Source organism: Caretta caretta, chromosome 1, assembly GCF_965140235.1.
Source record: "Caretta caretta isolate rCarCar2 chromosome 1, rCarCar1.hap1, whole genome shotgun sequence".
NCBI classification, from domain to species: Eukaryota; Metazoa; Chordata; order Testudines; family Cheloniidae; genus Caretta; species Caretta caretta.
In genome coordinates this window covers 176,980,555-177,005,713 of record NC_134206.1, presented here as the reverse complement: position 1 = coordinate 177,005,713, position 25,159 = coordinate 176,980,555, and the positions used below count along the sequence as shown (strand labels likewise).

The following is a 25,159-nucleotide window of genomic DNA, read 5'->3' as shown; positions in this document are numbered from 1 at the left end:
CTGAAACCAATCTCTATCCAGAAATTTTCAAGATGAAGATCTGGGTGTGTCATCTTATGTTATGACTTTGCCAACATCAACCTTATTCTAGAGCATTAGCTCATTCTACAAGGTTATAACCTACTTTCATGGCATTACTGAAGAATGTTCCAGTTGCTGAAGTGTGCAGAGCTGCAACCTGGACTTCAGTACATACTTTCTCCAACCACTGTGCTTTGGTTCATGTCTCTAGATCAGATAGCGTAGTTGTCAATGCAGTTTTGTCTTCAGTATTAGACTATGTTACAAAGCTCCCTCCTCCTTGTCAGAATACTGCTTGGGAGTCACCTGAAGTGGAGCACCCATAGGGACACTACGAAGGGAGAGAGGTTACTCACCTTGTGCAGTAACTGAACTTCTTCAAGATGTGTCCCCCTATGGGTACTCCACTACCTGCCCTCCTCTTCTCCTTCTGAGTTTTTTTCTGCAGGACTTTGCAGCAGAAAAGAAACTGAGGATGATTTGTCTGTTCAGCTCTGAATATCCTCAGTGTGGGGCACAAGGATGTATAGGGTACATGCATGAGCCGAACAAGACCTGCTACCAAAAGTCTCTGATTAAAGGTGCAGGGGTACACATGCCTCTGAAATGGCGCACATGTAGGGACACACATCGCTAAGAACTCCGGTTACTGCACAAGGTGAGTAACCTCTCTATGCTCAGAAAGAGGCAAAGTTAAGGCTCCTTGTGCCCCCTTTAGCTTGTATTTGGACCCCTTTATAAAAGTATTTGGACAATATTAAGTATTTAATAACATTTTTCTGAAATTTTCTGCCACAAATTAAGCAACTTTTCAGTATAAATACCTTGTTTAGTAACACTGTGCACTGTCTTCTAAACAACTAGGTCCTAAAAACAGGTTTTAATTGGTGCAAACATACTTTTATTAGCTGGTTTCGGTAATCTTCTGTTACATAAGCGTGTACAGTTCAGACAGACCCATACTGTCTTCTTTTCCTTTCTTCATTTTCCCTTCTCTTCACAGCCATCTTCCCTTCCTTTATTTTGCTCCCTTTCTCATATTAACCTTCTCACCCAAGCTCTTCCCCCAGCTTAAAAAAAGAAAACCCAAACCCAGCAAAACTTGTGACAAGCCATGTGCCAGTCACCACCACAATCATTTACTTGTTCTACTTATGTCCCCTGCCCTTTTTTCTGTTCCTGAGTTTCCAGTGGTAAGCTCTTCAGGACCAGAACTCCATCGTCTTGTGTGTTTATACAGTGTCTGTCTGGGACAATGGGGCCTGTTCCTTATTGGGACTTCTGGGTGCTAATAGAATATAAATTATTATTATTCTAGTTCTTACAGCAGAATATAGACGTTAGAGGATTTTGTTTCTGTGGCACATGATTGCCACGTGACTCTAATCCAAGCAAATTGTCAGATGGCATAAACTGTGATAGCTCTGTTGAAGTCAGTGCAGCCAACCATGACAGTTTGATTTCAGTGGTGCTAGGACAGTTTCTACCAGCTGAGGATCTGCCCCTTAGTTTCAAAAAATTTGTCACAAGAACACATTAGATCACTTTAGTGCTACAGTAACAGAGAAGGTATAAGCATTAGAATGACACATAATTTTACAGCAAAAAGGAAAATCACTTTTCTAAAAAGGTGTTAAGACAAACTGAAGGCCAAGACTTGTGGAAACATTGAGTGTAAAATTCACTACTTAAGGTTTTTCATACTTTTGAATTTCTTTCAAAAATCCAAATAGTGGGAGAGAATGCAGGTGGTCTAGTACCATAAAGTCTAGCAAATCCCAGCAACACAGATTGTTTTACTTATCAGTCTATCATTTTGTTTTTTCTTTTCTCTTCTTTTTTCTGACTTTTTCATACTGATGATGATTTTCTCCTGCAGAGCTCTGATAACACCCCAGCTCAACCAGCTCCTAACCAGCGTGTTGTAGAGGTGGCGATTCCTGATGTAGGGACTTTTGTGATTGAGTCAGAGGAGGGGGGTTATGACGATGAGGTACCTTTGATTGCAGTCTTGTGCACAGTTGCTACACTAGTATTTTCTTTTGCTGCCTGGTGTGAGAATTTTTTGGCATGTTTGCACATTGTGGCGCTTAACAGATATCTGCATAACTGAAAGCTTAGCAATTTGTGTTAATGATCTCTTGAAATTCACAACAAAAATTTACAGAAAAGAGCAGCAGTTACCCTAATTGGGCACATTTTTTATGTGGTATGAAATGATTATAGGAAGGCACATATATTTGTACCTTTGAGCTATTGGAAGTTTAGTATTATCTTAGGCTAAGTGTAGTCTATGAAATATATTTATGAACGACTATCTTACAGTTTTTAAAAAAAATTGTAATAACAAATGACATTCTGAATTTCCTTGTTTTTGAATAAAGTTAAGGTTCAAACTACATCTCTTATCTGCCAAGCTTAGACATTTTAGATTCAGAGGAGCAAATTGTCCTACAGATACAAGCTGAAATATTTAGACACAGAGGCATGAGTTAAGGACAGATTAGCAGCCAACTGTGTTTCTGGCTCTTGACTTTTCAATTGTATTTCCTTTTATGCTAGGGCTCCAACTTACAATGGTAACAGTTAAAGAAGAAAAGCTTAATGAAAAAGGGAAATATTAGAAATGTTTAAAAATTCTCATTTATTTCACAATTGCATTCCTATGACATGACTAATGGAAAAGCAAATTAAGGGTTAAGTTGTTCCTTGTGGTGCAACTTAAACTTCAGCTCTGGAGGAGTAGACCAGAAAGGCATAGAACCTCAGAGCTACCCCTCTGCAAAACCATTTCCTTCCTGCTTTTCCCTTTGCTCCAGAAGGATAGTAGTTTTTTGCTGGCCTAGATGTGTGGGAATGCAGAGCCAGGGGTCCACCCCATACCCCACTACTTCCTGTCTGTTTGCTCAGAGAGGGGACATAGCTGGTGCACGGTGCCTGCTTACTCAAGGCACCTGGGCCTATGTTCTGAGTAACTCATGGAGCCATGTATTGGTGGGTTACTTCTCTGTGCAGCAGTGAGTAGGTCAAGTCATATTCTACTCCTCAATTGTGAGAAACTTTAATTGGCAGAATGGGGTGGAGAACAAAACTTAAATTGGTACTGTTGTATTTGTGAGACGTCAGACCCACTGTGATCTGAATGCAGCAGTTATATATCTGTGTCCTGTGACCTTATGTCCTACATGATGCAGCTCTAAAGAAAGTTCTTACGATACCCTGACTAGCTCCAAGGGAATTGTTGTTAATGTTCACCTTTAAGGACATTCACAACTTGGCCCCTCCCTACTTATCTGCCTTTGTCTTACAGCACTGCCATCCCACATCCCCTTCTTTTCAGTGGTGCTGATCTTGTGTCCATTTGTTTGCTGCTTCCGTAAATGTAGTTGTGCTTTTTTACATGCTGCCCTTACATATGGGATGTCCTCCCTGAACTATTCCCAAAGCTCTCTGCCCTCTCTCCATAAAGACTCACTTTTGTTGTGATGCCTGCCAGAAATTAGCCAGCCAATGATGCCTAGACTGAGGGGTATTTGGAAACAGAGCTGTTCATTTGTTTGTATATAAGCAGGAAAAAGACATTTCAAGTAACTTGAAAGTGTCAATCGGAGTATATAAATAACTTGTGTAACTGCATAATCTTACTGGTTTTACCTTTGTCTTCCCTTCCCACTTCCCTCCTGTTGGTTTAAATTTGTTGCTTCTTAATTCAGATTATCGTAAACCCTTCAGGGTAGGGACCATGTCATCTTGTGTGTTTGTACAGCACCTAGCACAATGGGATCCTGATTTTTAAGATATAATTTATGTAGTAATGCAGTTATTTAATTATGAAGTATCTGGAAAAAAGGCAAAATGATAAAAATAAAAATTTGTAGTATTGAGCATCATAAACATTGTGAATGGATTTTTTTTATTTGAAATAATAGAAACTTGCTAGTAAGACAGGCTCTCTTAGGTTAGTACTAATTCATTTTGCAGTATTTGTGGAATAACAGTGTTGAACAGTCTCTTCTTTCCTTGGACATTTTGCTCATGTAATTCTTAAATTGCTTTCAGTGCATTGGGAATAATTATTAGTACTTACTTTATTCTAATGTAAACATCTGTTAGATCATATATGGCTGTTGCTTTGGTAGAAGTAAAGAAAAATGGTATTCTTTTGCAGAACGTAAACGCTAACACTGAAGCATTTGCCATTCCATTGTATGCATGCAGTAGGTTGTTCTTTGTTGCATGAGTCTAAAGGCATATTGACTTAAATCATTAAAATATTAATCATTCAAAACTTTTACCTTAAATCCCCTGTGGCAGGTCATGCTGACCCCGAACATGCAAGGTATTATCATGGCTATAGGTAAAGCCAGGAATGTTTATGACAGGTGTGGGCCAGAAGCAGGGTTCTTTAAGGTACAACTAATGTTTCAATCTTTACTTTTCCTCTGATTTTTTTTTATTATTGGAATACTTTTTCCTATTAATGCATATTATGATTGTTCTGGCATTTGTCTGTTTTCTTTTTCTTACCTTCAGTCCACAGTTAGTAATACTTTTTGTCCTGACAGAAGCATATAGAAATCTTACTAGGGGTGTGTGTTAACAATAAAGCCTTCTGATACCACTAGTCACAGCTTCTGACATTTTCTAAGAAAGATAATATTAAGGCTAGCTGTGTGAACTTGAACAATGATGGCATTTGTGTACATTTACAACACTGCAGCAGCGCCACTGTAGTGTTTCAGTGGAGACATTACCTACACCGATGGGAGACCTTCTCCTCTTGGCATAGGTACTCCACCTCCCCAATAGGCATTACCTATGTCGATGGGAAAAGCCTTCCTGTCAACATAGCACTGTCTACACTGGGGGTTGGGTCATTAGAACTACATCACTTAGGGGGGTGAATAATCCACACCCCTTAGCAACATAGTTATACCGACATAAATTCCTTGTGTAGACCAAGCCTAAATGCAAACTTCCACTAGCATGTCTCTGAGAACTCCAGCATTTTCACACAGGAACATCTCTGTGTTCACCAAAGCTTTTCAGAGAAATGTTATTCTGACTCTTGTCCTCCATAAAATAACAAGCTGAATTGTTTGATTTGGTTTATTTGTTAGTGTCAGTATTATCCCTTTTGTATAGTGTAATTTATTATGGGGAGATATTGTTTCGGGTGCCCATTCTTTAACTTTTCAAAGTAACATTACATTTAGAAAACCATACCCAGATGTTATTAGTTTTCCTTAATATGTAAATTTTCTGAATTGCTAATGCATAAGATTTTGAATCATCAGTGTGCCAGTGGAAGAGCCACCAGGAAATAGTGCAGAATCTTCCCCCCCCCCCCCCCAAGTGAGAATGTGTGTTTATGGTACCTTAAAAGGAAAAAAATGGAACTTGAAATGTTTTTTTACCTTGGGGAGTGTGTGTGTGTTAACATTTGTTTTAAATATGCATAATTTCTGGTGAGACAGATACAGCCTTCTATACTCTTACCATATATAGTGAGTTAGTTTGGTTAGAAAGTGTGGTGGGAGTTTTCTTTTTCCTACCTGATAGAGCTGGCCAGGAATTTTTCAATTAAACATTTTTCATTGGAAAATGCGGATTCATCAAAACAACTTTTTTATGGGAAAAGGTCATTGCAATGCATTTCCTGTTTTTTGAAAAATTCAAATGAAAAGTGCCACTTTTTGGTTTGAAATGACTTTTAGTTTTGAAGTTCTATTTAATGCATAGTAAGAAATATATATGGGAAAAGGTCATAATGGAAACAAAATATTTTGTTTGATCTGATTTGAAATTTTGTTCAGTTCACACAAACTTCAGAGATTACTATTTTTTGTCCTGATTTGATATGGGGAAAATATTTTAAATCTCAAAAATTCCCATGGGATGAGAGAACCATTTCACACTCAGCTCTATTCTGCTTACCTTTCTGGGGTTGGCGATGGTGTACTTGTATATAAAAACCATACGTACGATATTTTCAGTTAATACTTTGGCTTAAATGCGCAATTTGATAGTGAAGTGGCTGACTCAGTACTCAGTTTCCTAACTTGAAGAATATTAAGTGCAACTTCACGTTACTTCAGCGTGGTTTTCCATAGTCTCTTAGCTGCTCTGTGCTTAATAAAATTATATGCCATTTTATATTTTGCATGGTATTTTACGTATAATAGTGCTTACAAAGATAATTTTCTGTTTTTTCTTTAGTTTGCTTTCGGATATGTTTGCTTTACTATTCTTGTTGAAACATATTTGAAATGAGTCACTCTTTCTAAACTGGTTTCAGAGGAACAGCCGTGTTAGTCTGTATTCGCAAAAAGAAAAGGAGTACTTGTGGCACCTTAGAGACTGACCAATTTATTTGAGCATGAGCTTTCGTGAGCTACAGCTCACTTCATCAGATGTATACCGTGGAAACTGGTCACGCAATCACAGACATGAAGGTCGCTATCTTAAAACAAAAAAACTTCAAATCCAGACTCCAGCGAGAAACTGCTGAATTGGAATTCATTTGCAAATTGGATACTATTAATTTAGGCTTAAATAGAGACTGGGAGTGGCTAAGTCATTATGCAAGGTAGCCTGTTTCCTCTTGTTTTTTCCTACCCCCCCCTCCCCGATGTTCTGGTTTAACTTGGATTTAAACTTGGAGAGTGGTCAGTTTAGATGAGCTATTACCAGCGGGAGAGTGAGTTTGTGTGTGTATGGGGGTGGGGGGGATGTGAGAAAACCTGGATCTATGCAGGAAATAGCCCGACTTGATTATGTAAAGAGTTGTCACTTTGGATGGGCTAGCACCAGCAGGAGAGTGAATTTGTGTGGGGGGGTGGAGGGTGAGAAAACCTGGATTTGTGCTGGAAATGGCCCACCTGTTGATCACTTTAGATAAGCTATTACCAGCAGGACAGTGGGGTGGGAGGAGGTATTGTTTCATATTCTCTGTGTGTATATAAAGTCTGCTGCAGTTTCCACGGTATACATCTGATGAAGTGAGCTGTAGCTCACGAAAGCTCATGCTCAAATAAATTGGTTAGTCTCTAAGGTACCACAAGTACTCCTTTTCTTCTTTCTAAACTGAAACCTGAAGTCTTTATAGGGTAGTTGTCTTAGTTTTCAGAATCTAGCAAATCATATTCTTCAGGATTTTTGTATATAGCTTGCTTTGAGAAATTGAAAGAATCTTTCTCTGATATATTAGTTGTACCGTAATCCCGTTTTCTGTATATTGTATAAAGAAAAAACTATTATTTTGCTCAGCATATAAGAATCTTAGAACTCAGATAAGATGCCTGTTACTGTCCTAGGTCAAGTCAAAAATGTATATGGAAACAGTTCTTTTCTTCTGTTGGTAGACTGTCTGTAAAGTGGTATATATCAAGTGCTTTTGTCTCAGGCCTTGTCCATGCTAGAAAGGGTTGGCTGGTGTAACTATTCCGCTATAACTGTACCAGCAAACAGTCCTATTGGAGGTGCTTTTTGGCTGGTATAGTTACCTTGACTTAATTAGACCTTTATTTTGGTCCTAATAATCGATCCTTTCAGTTGAGATCATGCAAAGCTTGTCAATAGTATTTTGGTATGTCCAAGGAAAAGAATAAAATTGAACACATAGACACACACACAGACATACACCTCTGCATTCCACTAGGCTAGTTAAAATCCCACCCTTGAAAACGAGATGAGGGCTTTCTCCGGTCTTCACATGCCTCTAAATGTATAGCATTTCACCTATACATTGAGTGTCTTGGAAGGAACAAGAAGGAAACCCTTGAATTCCTAAGTAGAAAGAGGAACTACCTGCAATATCCAGTTTATTCTGTGAAAAAAGACTGTTATGTTTGTTAAATGTTAGTTAAAGTTTTGGAAATTGGTAGAAACCTGTATAGAAGAAGAGATTTTAATTATGTGAAAGAAATGGTGATAAGTCTTGCAGAGATGAGTAGCCTTGCCAAGTGTCTGGGACGAAAGGAATTTGGAGTATGAAACTGGATGTTTATTACTGAGTGCTTTGAAACTGCCTGTTGTTTTTCTGTTGTGTTCCAGATTTGTTACAGTGTTAATATACATTATCTTACATAGAGGCATTGTATACATTCACTCTAGTTCAGGTTGACATTTGTTTACCATAGTGCTTGACCGTTTTTGTACCTTTAGAAAAAAAATCTTGAAATACAGTAAGATCCGTCACCATTTCTCTCAGCGATTTGTCTTTTGTTCTACACAGTGGTCAGAGTCCATAATTAAGTAGTTAATGAGCACAATTGAAAAGTTTTCAGGAAAACTAGAATTTCTGTGTTAAAAAAAAATAGTGCCTGCAAAGATGGAAAAGTATTTCTTGTGACACTAGCGTAAAGGAAAAACAGTGTAAAATACTAAATGTTTATACTGTTAAGGCCTTATAAGGCAGGATAGAAACTTGTTTTAAGTATTTGTTTTCAGTAGAAATCAGATAGTTAGGTTCTTAGTGTAAACCATTTCCATCACGCTTAAATATATTTTTAAAAAGCTTTACACGTTCATTAAACATTCTCTGAAAATAAATTTTGCATTTTAACCGTGGGCAAAAACTATTTTTCAACATGAAAGCTTTCAGAATAATTCACGGGCTAAAATGGCTGCAATTGTCCTGTACAGCTTCTGGCTGTAGATACATATAGTAGGTATCTTTACCTTGGGTAAAAAGATGGGACGGTGGGAGAAGTGGTTGGATAGTAAAAAGCTAAATCTTCCCTGAGGAGGTGAGAAAATGATGTTGAAGTTCTGCCATATGCCAGTGATAGCTGATCAGAGAGAGAGGAACAACCTCGGTTTTGTTTTTAAATGTTAAATGACTCCCATTACAAGGGTACTTTGGGAATATGTTTAAGTAGGGCAGGGCTGGGGGATTACTAAGCATCTTGTAGCATGGCCAGCAATATGAGGATGTTAACTTCACAGAAATAAAAATAATTCACTTGTCAAGGGCTAACTAGAAAAAAAACTGATATTTTTGGTTAAATTATGTAGGCAATTAAATTGGAGTATGCACGGCTACTAAAATTGGCTCAGGATGATCCACCACCTGAATGTGATTACCGTTTGCATCATGCAGTTGTCTATTTCATGCAAAACGAGGCACCAAAGAAAATAATTGAGAGAACATTACTGGAGCAGTTTGGAGATCACAATCTGAGCTTTGATGAAAGGTAATGGGAAAATGAGATGTGCTAATCTTATACTATTAAATTTTTTATTCAGAGGATACAATATTTAACTCTGCTTTATGTATTGTATGTATAACATGGGTATTAAGTATCCATCATGAACAATATATTTGCCTAGCCACCACTTCAGAATGGTTTTCCTTTACACAATGTTGCAATTTTCAACATGAAATATTACTTTTAAGAAATACATAATTAAATTTTGAAACTACTTGCTGCAATATATCAGTGCAGCCAAGAACTTAGTAGCATTCAGGATAGAATTAAATATTTATGTGGATAATGGGAACATCCATGGTTAAATTAGATAGAGTAACATTAAAGAGAAATCCTTATGTTTGCTGGCATAAATCAATCGATGATTAGGAAGAGATGTTCACTATGGGTGTAATATTCCATAGTTTACCATTACATATTCTTGTTCCTTTCTCTGAAACAACTTGTACTGGTCACGGTAAAATCAAAAAAACAGCACACCAGGCTAGATGGACAGCTTGTCTAATTCACTATGGCAATTTTCTGTGCTCCACCCTAACTATTACCAACTGTTCACCTATTTAAAAACACAAACTGAAAGAATATAGTACTGCACTCTGAATCCTTCACAGTACCAGCACTTGAAGCTTCAGATCCTAATGCTCTAAGATTGTTTTAAAAAAATAGTTACAAGTTCAGGGAGGTTTAAGTCACCTGATTTTTAACTTTTTTAAAAAACTGATAGGGCATTTTGGTAGAGGAAGAAAGTTAAAATATAGTGATTGATTGATTTACATATTTGTAAAGTAATTATGAGAAAGTCCTGTACTCTCTGCCTGTGAATACATGGCAAGGAACTCAAGAAGTATACAGGAAATCACACTTCCTGTCTGTACTTTTGTCAAAGTTGTAGTGCTCTAATAATGTTTACTTGCAGTATTTTAGGCTAATATCTCTGCAGTGTTAGCATGTGTCTGTGAGTTTTCAGTTACCACCAATTAATTTTTTTGCAACTCTTCTTTCTTTGTTTTTAAGGTGCCGCAACATAATGAAAGTGGCTCAAGCCAAACTTGAAATGATAAAGCCTGATGAAGTAAACATGGAGGAGTATGAGGCCAGTATTTTTTCTTTCCTAATAAATTGTAACAGAGAATAATTATCTACTAAAATTCAGAAAAGATCTTTTGTTCATTTACAGTGCACAGTTTATCTTGTTAACCAAATTTCCCAAGTTCATGCCATAAGATGTATAGATCAGCTGCTGAAAGACCCTTTATTTTTGGGGAGGACAAATTTGACTAGGACCATAATAAAAAGACAGTTTATTGGTCTTGGCCAACTCCCTAATGACTTGATATAATTAACAGCACCCCGTGGTTTCAGTGTGAATTAATTGGCTTTTCCGACAAGAAGTCGGCATCTAGTAAAATAGCATGGGTGGTATCAGGTCAGTGGGACCTGGCTACTGTTTATCTCCAGCTGGTATGCCGTCATTCCCAATGTATTGGCGAGAATCAGATTCATGTACATCCTGTCTCACACCGAGACTACTTGCAGATTAATCTCTTGCCATCCTCCTCCCCCAAAACCCTTGAATTTTGAAGTACTTGATCAATACATTCTGACTTTAAAATGCTGACAAATACTACTCAAGAATGAAACTTTTACAAGTCATTTCTGAGAAACTAGTCACATTCCAGCTAAATATCAAGTGATGTCTGTTTAGCAAAGCATTTAATCACGTTTGAAGTTATACATGTGCTTTAAATGAATTGGGGCCTAAATCCTTCAGATGCACTTCTTTTCACACACAGGTCCCCATGCCTCACTTAAACCTCATCTTTTTGCCAATAGAGCCAAACAGAAGGCAATTTTCCCCCCTCACCTAACCAATGGAAGACAGAGATGCTCTGCGCCCCTTCACCAGCCTAAAGGCCTGAAATAGGCTAGGTGGCCTTTCTGTGTGCTTTCCCTCCCCAGAGGAGGGGAAGGATTGGAGGATTCACAGCGTGGCAGGTTCTTTGCCACACTTCTTTTTCTGTTCTGGGTTCAAGTTCCTTCCCACTCCTGCATAACTTCACATAGATGTACACTACAAATCTTGGCTGTGTCACACCTGGGTGCCACCTCTCCCCCTTTCACATGTGTTAAACACCTTTTTCTGCTAAATAGGGGCAGGAGAGATATCTATATCTGCAAAGGTAAAATTAGGATTTATCATATATAGACAGTAAATGTTTCATGGAACCTCATGAAGGCTCTTCGTGTTGGGGGGAATTTTACCATAAATGGATATCTGGCGAGCCATGCTGGGGTTGGAGTTCTGTCCCTTGCAGGCAATTAAGAGCTGCCATTCTAACCGACTGGAATAGAAACATGCTTCAAATTTGAAGTAAAACATTCATTTGCCTATAGAATATTGGAAAAGTAACTCCAGTACAAACCACATTGCTTTTGGCTTGCAGTATTGTAACATTTTGCTTCCCCTGTTTATAGATTAAAATTAGAGCCTGATTTTTACTTACACGTACGTGCGCGCACACACACACACACACACGGATCTGATGACATAATCCCAAACGTCTCAGTTGCTCCATACAGCCCATATATATATGGTCATGTAAATACTTGGTCATATGGTCATGTAAATACTTCAGCATACTCCATACAGACCATATATATATGGTCATGTAAATACTTCAGCATGACAGAAATCCAAAACATAGATAATCCTATTTTGGTCGCTCTCCTTCCCACTCCCAGGAGATGAAAAGGACATTTTACAATGCTGCCAGGAATTTCCCTTAGACTGCTGTATTTGTTCCTTTCAAATGGCAATGAATTCTATAAACATAATCCTATGGAATTTTTGTTTTGTCACTTTACCAACTTTTAAAATTTTCTTTTTCTCTTTGTGTGACAAATATTTAGACAGTTAAATGTTTTTTCTTTTTATGTGAAAAATATTTTCCAAATTCTTTGATTTATCCCTCATACCATTCATGAGTCCTTATTATATGTATGCAATGCTGTGTGAAGAGGGCAAAATGTATCTCTCCTTTGTATGAATGAACATTCTTAATACACTTTCTTATGTGCAGAGATGGCATCAAGAATATAGAAATTACAGAGAAACAACCATGTATCTCATGGTAGGATTGGAACTTTTTCAAAAAAAGAGGTAAGAAGAGACATTATAGAATTCAGACTGCGGGGTTACTTTAAATTGGTTACATTAAATACTCAGTTTCTGAGGGGGGGAAAGCAATGTAAACGATAAACCAAATGTATGGAAAAATAATAAATGTAAAAGAAATATAATTTGTAAGTGTATTGCAAATACACCATTCTTTTTCAGAAAAGACCAATATTGCTTTGAGTATATTAGAATGGGCAGCTGTATATATTTGACAATTTGTTGCATAAATTAAAATGACACAATACAGAAGAACCACCCATAAATATAATCATCTCCACTATCCTCAATAATTTGGGGGGGGAAGTGAGGGGCAACTGGCTTTCCAAAATGCCCGGTAGGTTAGTAAATGTAACCTCTGAAGACCAAAGTGGAGAGCAATTTCCAAAGTCAAGGATCTCTTGCTAAGAATCACCTGCCAGCATCGCCCTTTTATTATACAGAGGGGGCTTGAGCATTTAAGCTTATTTTGAGAACTTGGTGAAAGAGGGAATAAGGCCTAACAAATTACAACCTGCATTCAGAGTTATTCTATCACATTGATCCAAAACTGGACTTTGCACAGGGTTTATGTGGATAAATAAGGATGATGGTAAAACATGCTCAACCCAAAGAAAGTCCTGCAAAGATGAAAAGAATATTGAGTATGCACTTAACCATCCTGAAGTGACTCAAAGCTCAGATCTGGTCACAGTACTAGTAGATGCAGTCACTGAACCCAAAATCTGTGTAGAGTACCTACTTTGGATGAGTTCTGCTCTGCCATAAAGAAATTGCAAAGCAGGCATGATGCTGGATCTGATGTCATAACCCCGAACTTCTCAGTTGGTCCATTCAGCCCATAAGTGTAGCATTACACCAACTTTTTTCCCCCCAGATTTGTACAGGGAAGGTACCAGCAGAGTAGAAGGAAGGGATCATCATCCCACTTTGTAAGGGGTAATGCCTATGTGGTGAGTTAGGAGACACAGGCCCATAACCTTGCTTTCTGTTATCGGAAAAGTTTTTATACATGTCCTACTCACCCAGCTCCAGGCTAACGTTGTGAAACGCCATCACCCAGGGCAGTCAGGTATCACTGCTGGATGATCTACAATGGACGTTGTACTTGTTCTTCATTTTTATCTGAGATCCATCAAGAATTCAGTCGTCCTTTGACAGCAGCATATGGAGACTTAGACAGCCTTCAATTCTGTTAATTGAGTTGCCCTCCGGAAGGCCCACAAGGCACTGATGTTCCCAATATCATCCTGAGGTGAATTAAAGATCTACGTAATAACTCAGGGACACAGGTGCAATGGAGGACCCCTAGGTCTAACAGAGTTTACAGTAGATCCCAGGTGAAGCAGGGATGTGTCTTGGCCCCAGCGCCATTCTGCCAGACAATAGATTGGCTCTTTGAGCAAGTCTCCACAAATAACAGTATAATTGTCAGTTTAACTTCTTTTACCAACCTGGATTATGCAGATGATATCCTCTTCAGACAGCTTGCATATGACGTGAAAGACAGGATTGCTTCTGCTAAAGGGCAGCTGCCCTTGGGCAAAATCAAAAATCCAGTGTCAGGGCAAAAGTCGTGATTCAAGACATCTGTGCTGCCGGAAGTAGTGGATGATTTCAGCTCTCTAGACAATAATTTGTCGTCAGATGGGCGCAGCCAACCAGACATCCTCAGGATAGACCGTTTAGCAGCCTCAGCCATGAAAGAGCTCTGTAGGGTCTGGAGACAAAAGAAGGTGAAAGTATATACAAAAGTACAGATTTATCAGACCTTTGTACTGCTGATCCTCTTACGGATCTGAAACATGGGTGGTGCTTAAACAAGACAGCAGCAGGCATTTCATATGTGTGTTAGTGGCAACTACTGGCCATAAGATAGTTTGATTTTTATCAGTAACATGGACGTATTATTGAGAACTGGCCTTGAGAGGTTTGAAGTCATCAGCGATTACTACCACAAGAACTTTTTGGTCAGATACCCCATCCTGGAGATAAAGTCCCAGCACATGGAGCCCTGAAGATCAGACTTGAGGTCAGGAGGGGACATTGCCCAGGCATGGACTGGTGGTGGCCACAGAGCCATCCATGCTTAACTTGTTTGAGCCAGGATTAAAATTGTGTGTTGAGACATTTTATGTCTTAGCCAGAGTCCCACTCCCTGAGAATCTTAAAGCATGTTTCGGTAGGACTAACACAGCAAATGTCTTGCCTGTACAATGTTCCCATCATTGAGATCCATTGAGCTGTTGCATGGTGTTCTCTCAATACTTTTACTTTGCATTACTATCTGGATACCATGGTCTTAGATGGATGTCTAGCTTGGAAGAGTAACATAAGTCACTTCATAAAGAACTTCTCTGCCCTCCTTCCACCTGGGCTTGATTGATTGATACGGCTTGTATTGCTTGGTTGATCACCTATGGCTATCCCAAAGGAGGAGTGAATACTAACTAGGAATTGTCATTCCTTGAAGCACTTGCTTCTGTGTATGTATGCTCTCTGTTTGCCTCTCTTTCTCCTCTGAATTTCATGGATATGTCCTTGAACTCTGAAGTTTGAGAGAGAATGGATGGGGACAGTGCCTGTACCACCACTATATAATTTCAGGCACAGTGTTTAGTGCTGTAAGAGGGCATTGATGCCATCCACAATCACCATGGCTTTCCTTAATCTTCTGAAACTGCAGTACTGGGACACATCTCATTCTTGTGAATGTGAAAAACACAACCCCCTCAGCCAACTCCTTTTTATTGCAAGTAATCTTTCTCTTTCAGTTTATTTTCCATTCCATAAACTGCCATTCCAAATAGACTTTACAGTCAGAGGGGACCATCGTGATCATCTAGTCTCACCTCCTGCACATGGCAGGCCACAGAACCTCACCCACCCACTTCTGTAGTAGACCCCTAACCTCTGGCTGAATTACTGAAATCCTCAAATCATGATTTAAAGACTTCAAGTTCTAGAGAATCCACCATTTACCTAGTTTAAACCTGCAAGTGGTCTATGTCTCATGTAGCAGAGGAAGAAGAAAATCCCCCGAGGTCTCTGCCAATCTGACCTGGGGGAAAATTCATTCCTAACCCCAAATATGGTGATCAGTTAGACCCTGAGCATGTGGGCAAGACCCACCAGGAAGATACCTGGGGAAGAATTCTCTGTAATAACTCAGAACCCTCCCCATCTAGTGCCCTGTCTCCAGATGTTGGGGATTTTTGAAGCTGGCAGTCAGCAATGGGCCTCATGCCGTCATAGGCCATCTCATTATACTATCCCCTTTGTAAACTTATCAAGCTCAGTCTTAAAGCCAGTTAGGTTTTTTGCCCCCACTGCTCCCCTTGGAAGGCTGTTCCAGAACTTCACTTCTCTGATAGTTAGAAGTCTTTGTCTAATTTCAATCCTAAACTTATTGATAGCCAGTTTATATCCATTTGTTTTTGTGTCCACATTGGTACTTAGCTTAAATAGCTCCCCTCCCTCCCTGGTATTTATCCCTCTGATGTGTTTATAGAGAGCAGTTCTATCTCCCCTCAGCCTTCTTTTGGTTAGGCTAAACAAGCTAAGCTCCTTGTGTCTCCTCTCATAAAGTAGGTTTTCCATTCCTCTGATCATCCTCCTAGCCCTTCTCTGCACCTGTTCCAGTTTGAATTCATCCTTCTTAAACTTGGGAGACCAGAACGGCACACAGTATTTCAGATGAGTTCTCACCAGTGCCTTGTATAATAGTACTAGCACTTCCCTGCCTCTACTGGAAATACCTCGCCTGATGCATCCTAGGACTACATTAACCTCTTTCATGGCCGCATCACCTTGGTGGTTTAGTCATCCTGTGATCAACCAATACATCTAGCTCTTTCTCCTTTGTCACTTCCAACTGATAAGTCCCCAGTTATAGCAAAAAGTCTTGTAGTTGGTTCCTAAATTCATGATCTTGCACTTTGCACTATTAAATGTCATCCCATTTCTATTATTCCAGTTTACAAGGTCATCCAGATATTCTTGTATCATATTCCAGTCCTCCTCTGTATTGGTAATACTTCCCAACTTTGCGATATCCACAGGTTTTAATAGCACATTCCCACTTTTTGTGCCAAGGTCAGTAGTAAAAATGTTAAATAAGATTGGTCCCAAGACCAGTCCCTGAGGAACTCCACTATCTTCGCAGATGACACAAAGCTTGGAGGTATTGCTGATACAGAGGAGGACCGGACTATCATACAAGGAAGTCTGGATGACCTTGTAACCTGAAGTAATAGAAATGGGATGGAATGTAATAGTGCAAGGTCATGCATTTAGGGATTAACAGCAAGAATTTTTGCTATAACATCCAAATTTGTAAGTTGCTCCACTGTGAAGGCCCTGGTATATCCTTGCATGTGTTCTGTATGATTTTCATGTGTATGTAATGTTAAAAGTACAGAAAATGTCCAAAGAAGAGCTAGCCTCCTATGCTCACTAGTATAGCTGCAGCAAATACACCTCGGTGCTCTGTTTCGCTGAAACTTTTTTTATTGAGGCTTTCACCTTAAGCTGTTCACTTGTACAAAAATTATTTTTTTCTTTACATGAGTACTCATTTCGAGGCATCTTTAGAGGGTACATGCCTTCATTTTCTCTTTCTGTTTCTCTAACTCAGACTATGCCAAAGTTTCCTAATGTATTCACTAGAAGTGAAAGATGAAACACTCGCTAATCCTTTTTGACAACCAGTGTCAAAGAAGTGAGGTCTGTTTTGTCTATCATCACATTTTGTTGTCGGGTTCTTTAGTATTCATCCCCCTGACAGTAATGTACATATCTCTGTCATTATTTTAGATTAAGGTGAAAATTGCCAGTAGACTACTGATACAAATATTTGCTTTTGGGGAGACCATGCCAGTCACACATCTGTGAACATTTCCATCAGCCTAAATACAAGTGGTAATTTGGGGACATTATCATTAATGTACCTGAAAATAAGTTTTCTCTTAGAAGGTCATACTTGAAAAATGAAATCACACTATTCCACACCCAATTTGCAAAGGTTTAAATGGCTACACAAATTGCAAGATAGTGAAGAATCAGACCAAATGTGTCACGAATGTGTAGAAGAAAACTGTTTTCCTGTGTATATAAGGCCTAATTCATAGCCATTTGAAGTCAATGGAAAACCTCCCATTGATTTCAGCTTTGGATCCAGCTTATGGTTGCAACAGAAAGTTGTACTGATGTGCATTGAGGAGAAAATGTCCTAATCAATACCAAGGGAAGCCATATCAAGTGTGAGTGTTTGAATGCTTTTTTTATTGTATTGTCCTTTGAAAAGATACAGAAACAAATGATACCTACCTGTACAAGGGCATTATAAATCTGATGTGTGTATATATATTTTTTGTGTGTGTTTTAGTTATATGGAAGCCTTGCTTTACCTTATCTATGCTTACCAGAATAACAAAGAACTCTTGTCCAAAGGCCTGTATAGAGGGCATGATGAAGAGCTGATATCCCATTACAGAAGAGAATGTTTGCTAGTAAGTGGAATATGACCCTAATTTTGTAGTTGTTGCACGTGTGAAATAGTAGACAACCTCAGGTAATTGTTATGCAAAGTTGCAATTAAAAAACCCTTTGTATATTAATGTAACCAGTTAAGGGCATCCCTCCCCTTGTGAGAACAGGGCCGACAATGGAGAAGGAAGCAATGTAGAATATGAGGATTAAAAGGAAAACTTATAATTTCTGTTGTTCCTACAGAGTATGTAGCTGCCTGTTTTATTGGGGCATTATGATGAACCTGTCCACTGCTACACATAGTGTGGCAAAGAATAGTGGTACACCCTAGTTTTGGACAGCAAACGGCCACATTGCCACAGTGCGACAAGTTGACAGGAGACTAATGCTAGAAAAGGCAGCAGTAGAAATAGATTTTTCTCTCTCCTCCAGCCCTCGCCCCCAACTTGATTTTAATCAGCCACAGGAAGAAGTAGCAACAGAGGGAGTGGGCATCTAGCCTTCGGCAGGGATGGCTAAAACAATTACGAGTAATCAGGCCCCCGTTCACGGGTCTGTTAGAGGGAAGAATAGCCTAAGACCTGACCTGTTTAGTGAAGAATTTGCAAGATTGCCCTGACTTAAAACTTGTGATATGGTCACTGCTGCTTTTCAAATTGTTTTTTTTTGTGTGAGGAATAAATCTTTTTTTAAAAAGCTGATACTTCGTGAAACATGAAATGCTAAGTACTTACAAGTTTTCCTTTTTTATGATGTTGCATGAAGAAACTAAATGAACATGCTGCGGCACTCTTTGAATCTGGAGATGATCAGGAAGTAAATAATGGGCTGATCATTATGAATGAGCTCATTGTCCCATGCTTGCCATTACTGCTGGTGGATGAAACGGAAGAAAAGGATATTGCTGCTGTGGAAGATATGAGAAACCGCTGGTGTTCGTATCTTGGACAAGAAATGGAACGTAAGTCATATGTATTTAAGGTGACCAGAGGTTCTGATTTTTATAGTGACAGTCCCGATATTTGCAGCTTTGTCTAATATAGGCACCTATTACCCCCCACTCCCGGTCCCCATTTTTCACACTTGCTATCTAGTCACCCTATATGTATTTCTTAACTTCAAAGGCTCCTCCACACACACAGTGCTGTAGACAAAATGACTCTGATCTTGAAGTCAGATATAGCTTATGTCTATCTTCAAGTTCTGTCTTATCTTATCAAAATCTTTTGTTCCTTTGAAATATGCTTTGAAATCCACAGGTGACAAGTGTTATTGTGTTGGGCCCTAAAAGAGCTAAGTATTGTATGACGTTTGTTTAGAGGTGGAAAAGGTTTCACATTCATACCATTGCATATTTATTTTTTGTTTCAGTGTATTCCTGATGATCTTGAGAATATTTTAGTCTAGTATTCAGCACGGTCATACTGAATGACTCATTTACTTATTCCTAGTTGAAGCCTAGAGTACTAAGGAAAGGTGTTTGTAACAAAGTGAAACTAACTAAAAGAGGAAGTTGGTGCTATGGAGCAATTTTTCACTTTATTGCTCCTATGGCCAGTAAGTTCTTATATTGACTTTTTTTATATATATATTTGCAGCTAATTTGCAAGAAAAGCTGACAGACTTCCTGCCAAAACTTCTAGATTGCTCTACGGAGATTAAAGGTTTCAATGATCCACCAAAGTTACCTTCCTACTCCACACACGAACTGTGTGAGCGATATGCCCGAATCATGTTGTCACTCAGTCGAACTCCAGCCGATGGAAGATAAACTCTGCAAACCTTCATAAGCACATTATATAAACTTTTTTAGTTCTTAACCCTTGCCTACCTGTCACAGGGTTTGCTTGTTGCTGCTATAGTTTTTAACTTTTTTTATTTTAATAATTGCAAAAGACAAAATGGCTGTACAGACATTAGCCAGACTACAAACAGTTAAAGCTGAGAATCGCATGGGGCTCGGTTTTTGTTTCAACCAGAATTGATGCAACATTACAAAACTGCTTTTTTGCCACCTGTCTGTTACAGTATTACTTTGCTTTTATCTTAATATCCTTTACTTTATCAACGGCTTTCTATTCAGTCTGGATCATTCTGTGACTGCAACTCTTTTAACTGTCCAGTGCTGTGTAAATACATGGTACTTGATAGCTTGTAAATGAAATGGAAGAATAAAGTTTTATTTATGGCTACTCCTGTGTTTGCAAGCAGATACATTGTATATTAGTGTATTATATAGCTATTTTTTTAGACCAGAAACGGATGCAATATGTTGATGGGTCATTAAGTTCATAGGCATGGTTCTTCAGGATTTACAGCCAATTTCTTTAGAGATGGTCACTGATTACTGTATATCAGCACATTGGAAATCTGTCACAGTATTATTACACACCTTAATTTTTGTATATTCCTTACTGATCTGTATAATACTGCATCTGAACACATTTATTTTGAAGCCGCATTGGGTTTAAAGTGAAGTTAGATGCTTGCTTCTGAAACAAAAATTAATTGCACCTTTCTTCTATTCATAGGAGACCCTTTTTTAAAAAAACAAAAACTATTTTCCATAGGACTAGAAGCTATATTAGATACAGCAGGCGCTCAGATTTCTTTTGAAAGACTTGATTGAGTAGAGTAAATTAAATGGAGGATTTGTAATTGTGAAATATGTATGACTCTAGAATCCATCACAGATACTCATATTTTTTGTTTTATAAGGTTTGTGTTTTAATTATGTAAACTGCACACTACTCTAGCTCAGAAATGTAACTTTCCACTAACTCTTGCTGTGAAGTTGGTTGCTCATACTGTTATAGTAAAGGATTTCAGAAATACTATATCTGCGCTAATTTACTTTCTCTCAGAAGTAAATGAAGAACTTTGTAGAGTTTGTTTTGTAGAACTGAAATACTGTCTGATTTTAATGAAGAAACTCGATTTATTTTGTGAAAAGGAGTTAATGCATCCTTAGGTAATCCTGTTACCTGAAAATATTTTGATTCCTCATCTTTATAGAGAACATTTTGTGCTAGAACAGTAAAAGATGTAAATATTTGTGTGTATGTGTTTATTGGAGCGACACCCAATAGTACTACTGTTGGTTCTATATTGTCTTTTTCTTTTATGACTAATAAAATAGTGAAAAGGGGAGGGAAGAGTGGATAAAGCTCAAAAATTGCCAATCTGGCAGTATAACAGGTCTCACTTTGGACCTCACAAAAATAAGTGGTTTAGTCTATCCTTAAATCTCATCAACAGCCTGCAGACTACTTATTTATTACTTTTTTGGGATGGCCCTGTTATTTTGTATTAGACTGAAGTATGTGAAATGTTGGCACATTGGTTCAAAATCTGTTAAAGGATTTTTCTCTGCGGTCTTCAAAAATATATCAAAAATAATATTAACCATTTTCAAAAAAATGCAAAATAGTAACACTACAATAGTGCCCGGAAGCCAAGTAGTAATTCTTGTTCCAGGAAAGAACAAATATAAAAGTCTGAAACTCTGCATATTGTCTCACACAGCAATTAAGGACAGTGTTGAAGAGCTACAGGCATGTGCACTTAGCAGGTGAAAATATGATTTCAAAGGGTGTGATGATGGTTATCTATCTGTAGCACGTTCCATCTGAAGGTGTGACTCAATTGTATATTTATTTACTTACTTACAGTAACTATGTTTAAACCTAGAGCTTTTGACAGATTTAAGCAAAGCTGGTAAACTTACATCTTTAGTAACATAGATAAAAGTGAACCAGGGATTATATTTAATAATATAATCCATTATCAAGATGTTGAGCTTCCTTTATAATATATAAACAAGGCCTGAATGAGATTCAAACTGTTCTAATTTTCTTCCCATTTTCCTCCACTTGGGAGAAAAGCTCTTTTTGCTAAATCTTCAAATATCCACAGCTTTAGTGGAGGGCTGAGGAATCTCCCTATCCAGTCCTCCATCAAAAATAGAGAAGACAAGACAGTCCATCTTTTAAAAATGAAAAGCAGGGGGAATCCCTGTATTTGGGAGAAAAGGAGACTTTCAAAATCCTTTTATACATAGGTTTTACCTTTGCTTCTTTCTTAAGTGTCTTTCCTTTGGTGAGTTATCTACAATGTTTCCCAACTCAGTTTTTCAGCTCTTCACTGAAATATCTTATGCCTGTGGGTGTAGCATAGTCCATACTGAAAGAAAAGGAGTACTTGTGGCACCTTAGAGACTAACCAATTTATTTGAGCATGAGCTTTCGTGAGCTACAGCTCACTTCATCGGATGTGTGCATCTGATGAAGTGAGCTGTAGCTCACGAAAGCTTATGCTCAGATATATTTGTTAGTCTCTAAGGTGCCACAAGTACTCCTTTTCTTTTTGCGGATACAGACTAACATGGCTGCTACTCTAAAACTGTGTGTTTCAATTTCACTAGGAAAAGTTTTGAAATACAATTCGTTTATGTTGTTGAAGAAAAATCCTGTTTTGGATACTTGTTAAGTTGTTAAAGCATTTTGGAATCTTGATCCAGAAGATCCATAGAGTCAAAAGCATTTTCTCATACCTTATGTGAATTTAAAACTGTAGCAATTATAGGTATTGTGTGGAAAATATGGAACTTCTGCACTGCTAAAGTCATACGGTGCAGAAACCTGAGGGGAGTTGCATGTTCTTTGGCTGCATAGAACTTAGACAAACTTTTTTGGTGAACCCTAAAATATGTAAAAACATTCTGCAGGGTAATACTAGTTTCATGAATGATACATATAGAAATAGTGGGACATTCTCACTGCACCACATTAATCATTGGACTGTGACCAAATCTTCTCAATTCATAACTACACATGCATAGAACGGGGTAAAGGAAGTGAACCCAAGCTCTTTACCAGAGTACCTGTAGATATAATTAAATACAAGCCATTTTTTGCTGTCATATAAAACTAAGGCCTCGGTAGATTTTATCCAAATCTGAGTAAAGGAAGTGCTTGTCAATTTACTGTTCCTGGTACTGATCTTTGTCTGTCTAAGCCATCATGTTGCCACCATTACATTAAAATCAACGGCAAAATGCCATTGTCTATCATTAGTCAATGCTGTTGCCACAGGACCAGCCAGTACCACTGCTAGTACCAGTGCCTTGGAAGAAGAAGAAAATGAATCTGAAGAAGTGGAAAAGTTGGATCTGGAATGAATCCATGCCCCTGGCAGAAATGTTCATCTTGAAATCATATCAGATGTCAGTAAGGAAGATACAAAACCTCACTACTGTATCACCTTTGCATTCATGCACTTTTTTAACTGCAGTGCTTCATTGACAATGTAAACAGCTTTGTTCTAGGGCACATCACCTGTCATCTCCTTCTTCAGTTCTGCTACTTGTGAAAATGAAAAAATTGCTGATGCTTGTATTATGCCTAAATAGTCTTACTCTCTCCATTTGTTTGTAGCGTAGAATGAGAATATGCACATAAAAATGCTACTTTTTAAAAAGTCCTAGTGTAGTTTGAAATTCAACTGTTACAACACTTTTTTCAAAGTTTATTTTTGTGGTTTTGCTGGATGAATTTAATGAATATGTTCTACTTTGTGCAAAATCTACCTTAAACTTTTGGGAGGGAAGCTCGTTGAATTCAAGACCTGTATCTTAAAGTCAGATATGGGGCTTCCTAAAAATATAATTAATCTAACTATAAAATCTAATTATGATCACCATACAAAATGATCAAACTCTAAGGCTATCCTTTTTTAATCGAGCAAGAAATACCTCAGATTTCCTTATCCACCAGAAGATTTAAAATTTTCTATGTAAAATAAAACATTACCATAAATATTATCTTCCAGTTCCAACTAAGAGCATGGTTCTTTTATTTCTTGTGCAGAAAAAACTCCCCTTTGGTTCAAATTCAGAAGGGACATAAAGGTTAGACTCCCTAATGTATCAGTAACTCTGTGTAAGTTGGTTTAATATGCACATTGGGATGCAGAGGAAGGTGTAAATTACACCCGCTTATATCATTGTGTTACTTGCTGCTCTCCTCTCTTCTGGCTCTTTAGTATATGTATTGCATCAGCATAGACTACCTTCAGCCATGTGGACCAAATTCAGAGGTGGTATGAAATGGCAGAAACTTAAGCATGTATGTATAGTGTCCTAAATAGTAACACAGTGTTTTCAAGAGCTGGGGTTTGGGGACTCAACTAGTCACCGTTTCCTAGTACTGTGGGTTTGATCAGATACATGATTTCCCTATTTAGCATTAAAAAAGTCTAATCATCCCATGGTTCTCTCTCCCCAACATAATTTAAATATAAATGTATCTATGTGCTTTTGTCTTTAAATGATCCAGAATGCTTATCAACAGTCCAGTCCTGTTCTTCAACCACAACAACTTGATTCTGTTTGTTGGAGTTCTCTTATCTTTCATCCTTCCCACTTCCCCTTAGGAACGGTCACTTGTTTGTTTTTTCTCTCTGATTTGATAGACTTCCGCAGCCAAGTAATAGTTAATCTGGAAAGGAAAGGGATGGCTTGCTAGCCTTTAATATATACTAGCTTTGACTGACTGATGGGAGGTGGTGGAGGGGAGCGATTAAGTTTATCAATACTGACCAAACAGAATTAACAGTGAGTAATTTCTCACTTACAGCATTGTTTCCCGAAGTTTCATTTTGTAAGGGGTGTGACTGTGTGAATACTTAAGGTTAAGGAAGAGATTGATTGCACTTAAGCAGGAAAGAATACTGTGGTTTCAAATGGTCATCCATCTACCAACATTGTACTAAGGGACAATGCAAGAGCCATTCACTTTGAAGTTATTTCTCCAATACCTTGCTGAACTCACTGGACTGGTTTTCAGTGGCAAGGCCAAAAGGACTGGGAAACTGAGCCCTGGTCACCAGGAAATTAGGTTGATATAACTACACTACTCAGGGGTGCGAAAAATCCACACCCTGAGTGATGCAGTTAAATCAGTCTAACCGTCGGTATAGAGAGCACTAGCTACGGCCTCTCGGGGAGGTGGAGTACTGACCCCAGTGGGAGAAGCCCTGTTTGCGTAAGTAGTATCTCCCTGAAATCCTACAGCAATGCAGCTGCAGCATTTTACGGGCATGTCTACACTTGCCTCCGGAGCAATCAATCCAGCAGGGGTCACTTTATCACATCTAGTGAAGATGTGATAAATTGACTGCCAAGCACTCTCCCGTCGACTCGGTACTCCACCAGAGTGAGAGGCGCAGGTGGAGTCGATGGGGGAGCATCAGCAGTCGACTT

The 25,159-nt window shown here is 38.4% G+C and overlaps 1 protein-coding gene across 4 annotated transcripts in view; it reads left to right on the top strand.

Moving 5' to 3' along the window:
• USP25 (ubiquitin specific peptidase 25) overlaps window positions 1–20,952 on the top strand; it is a 147,029-nt gene extending 126,077 nt beyond the window's left edge. Inside the window, exons 19-26 of one of the 4 annotated variants that reach the window (XM_048868480.2) lie at window positions 1,901–2,014; window positions 4,336–4,431; window positions 9,040–9,218; window positions 10,248–10,326; window positions 12,314–12,393; window positions 17,795–17,918; window positions 18,664–18,859; window positions 19,497–20,952. In XM_048868480.2, the coding sequence (XP_048724437.2) occupies window positions 1,901–2,014; window positions 4,336–4,431; window positions 9,040–9,218; window positions 10,248–10,326; window positions 12,314–12,393; window positions 17,795–17,918; window positions 18,664–18,859; window positions 19,497–19,669 (1,041 nt within the window). In that variant the 3' untranslated portion in view covers window positions 19,670–20,952. Of the gene's footprint in view, window positions 1–1,900; window positions 2,015–4,335; window positions 4,432–9,039; window positions 9,219–10,247; window positions 10,327–12,313; window positions 12,394–17,575; window positions 17,719–17,794; window positions 17,919–18,663; window positions 18,860–19,496 lie in introns of those variants that run through there. The other 3 variants (XM_048868485.2, XM_048868491.2, XM_048868502.2) reach the window with 3 other exon arrangements.
• The last annotated feature ends 4,207 nt before the right edge of the window (window positions 20,953–25,159 follow it).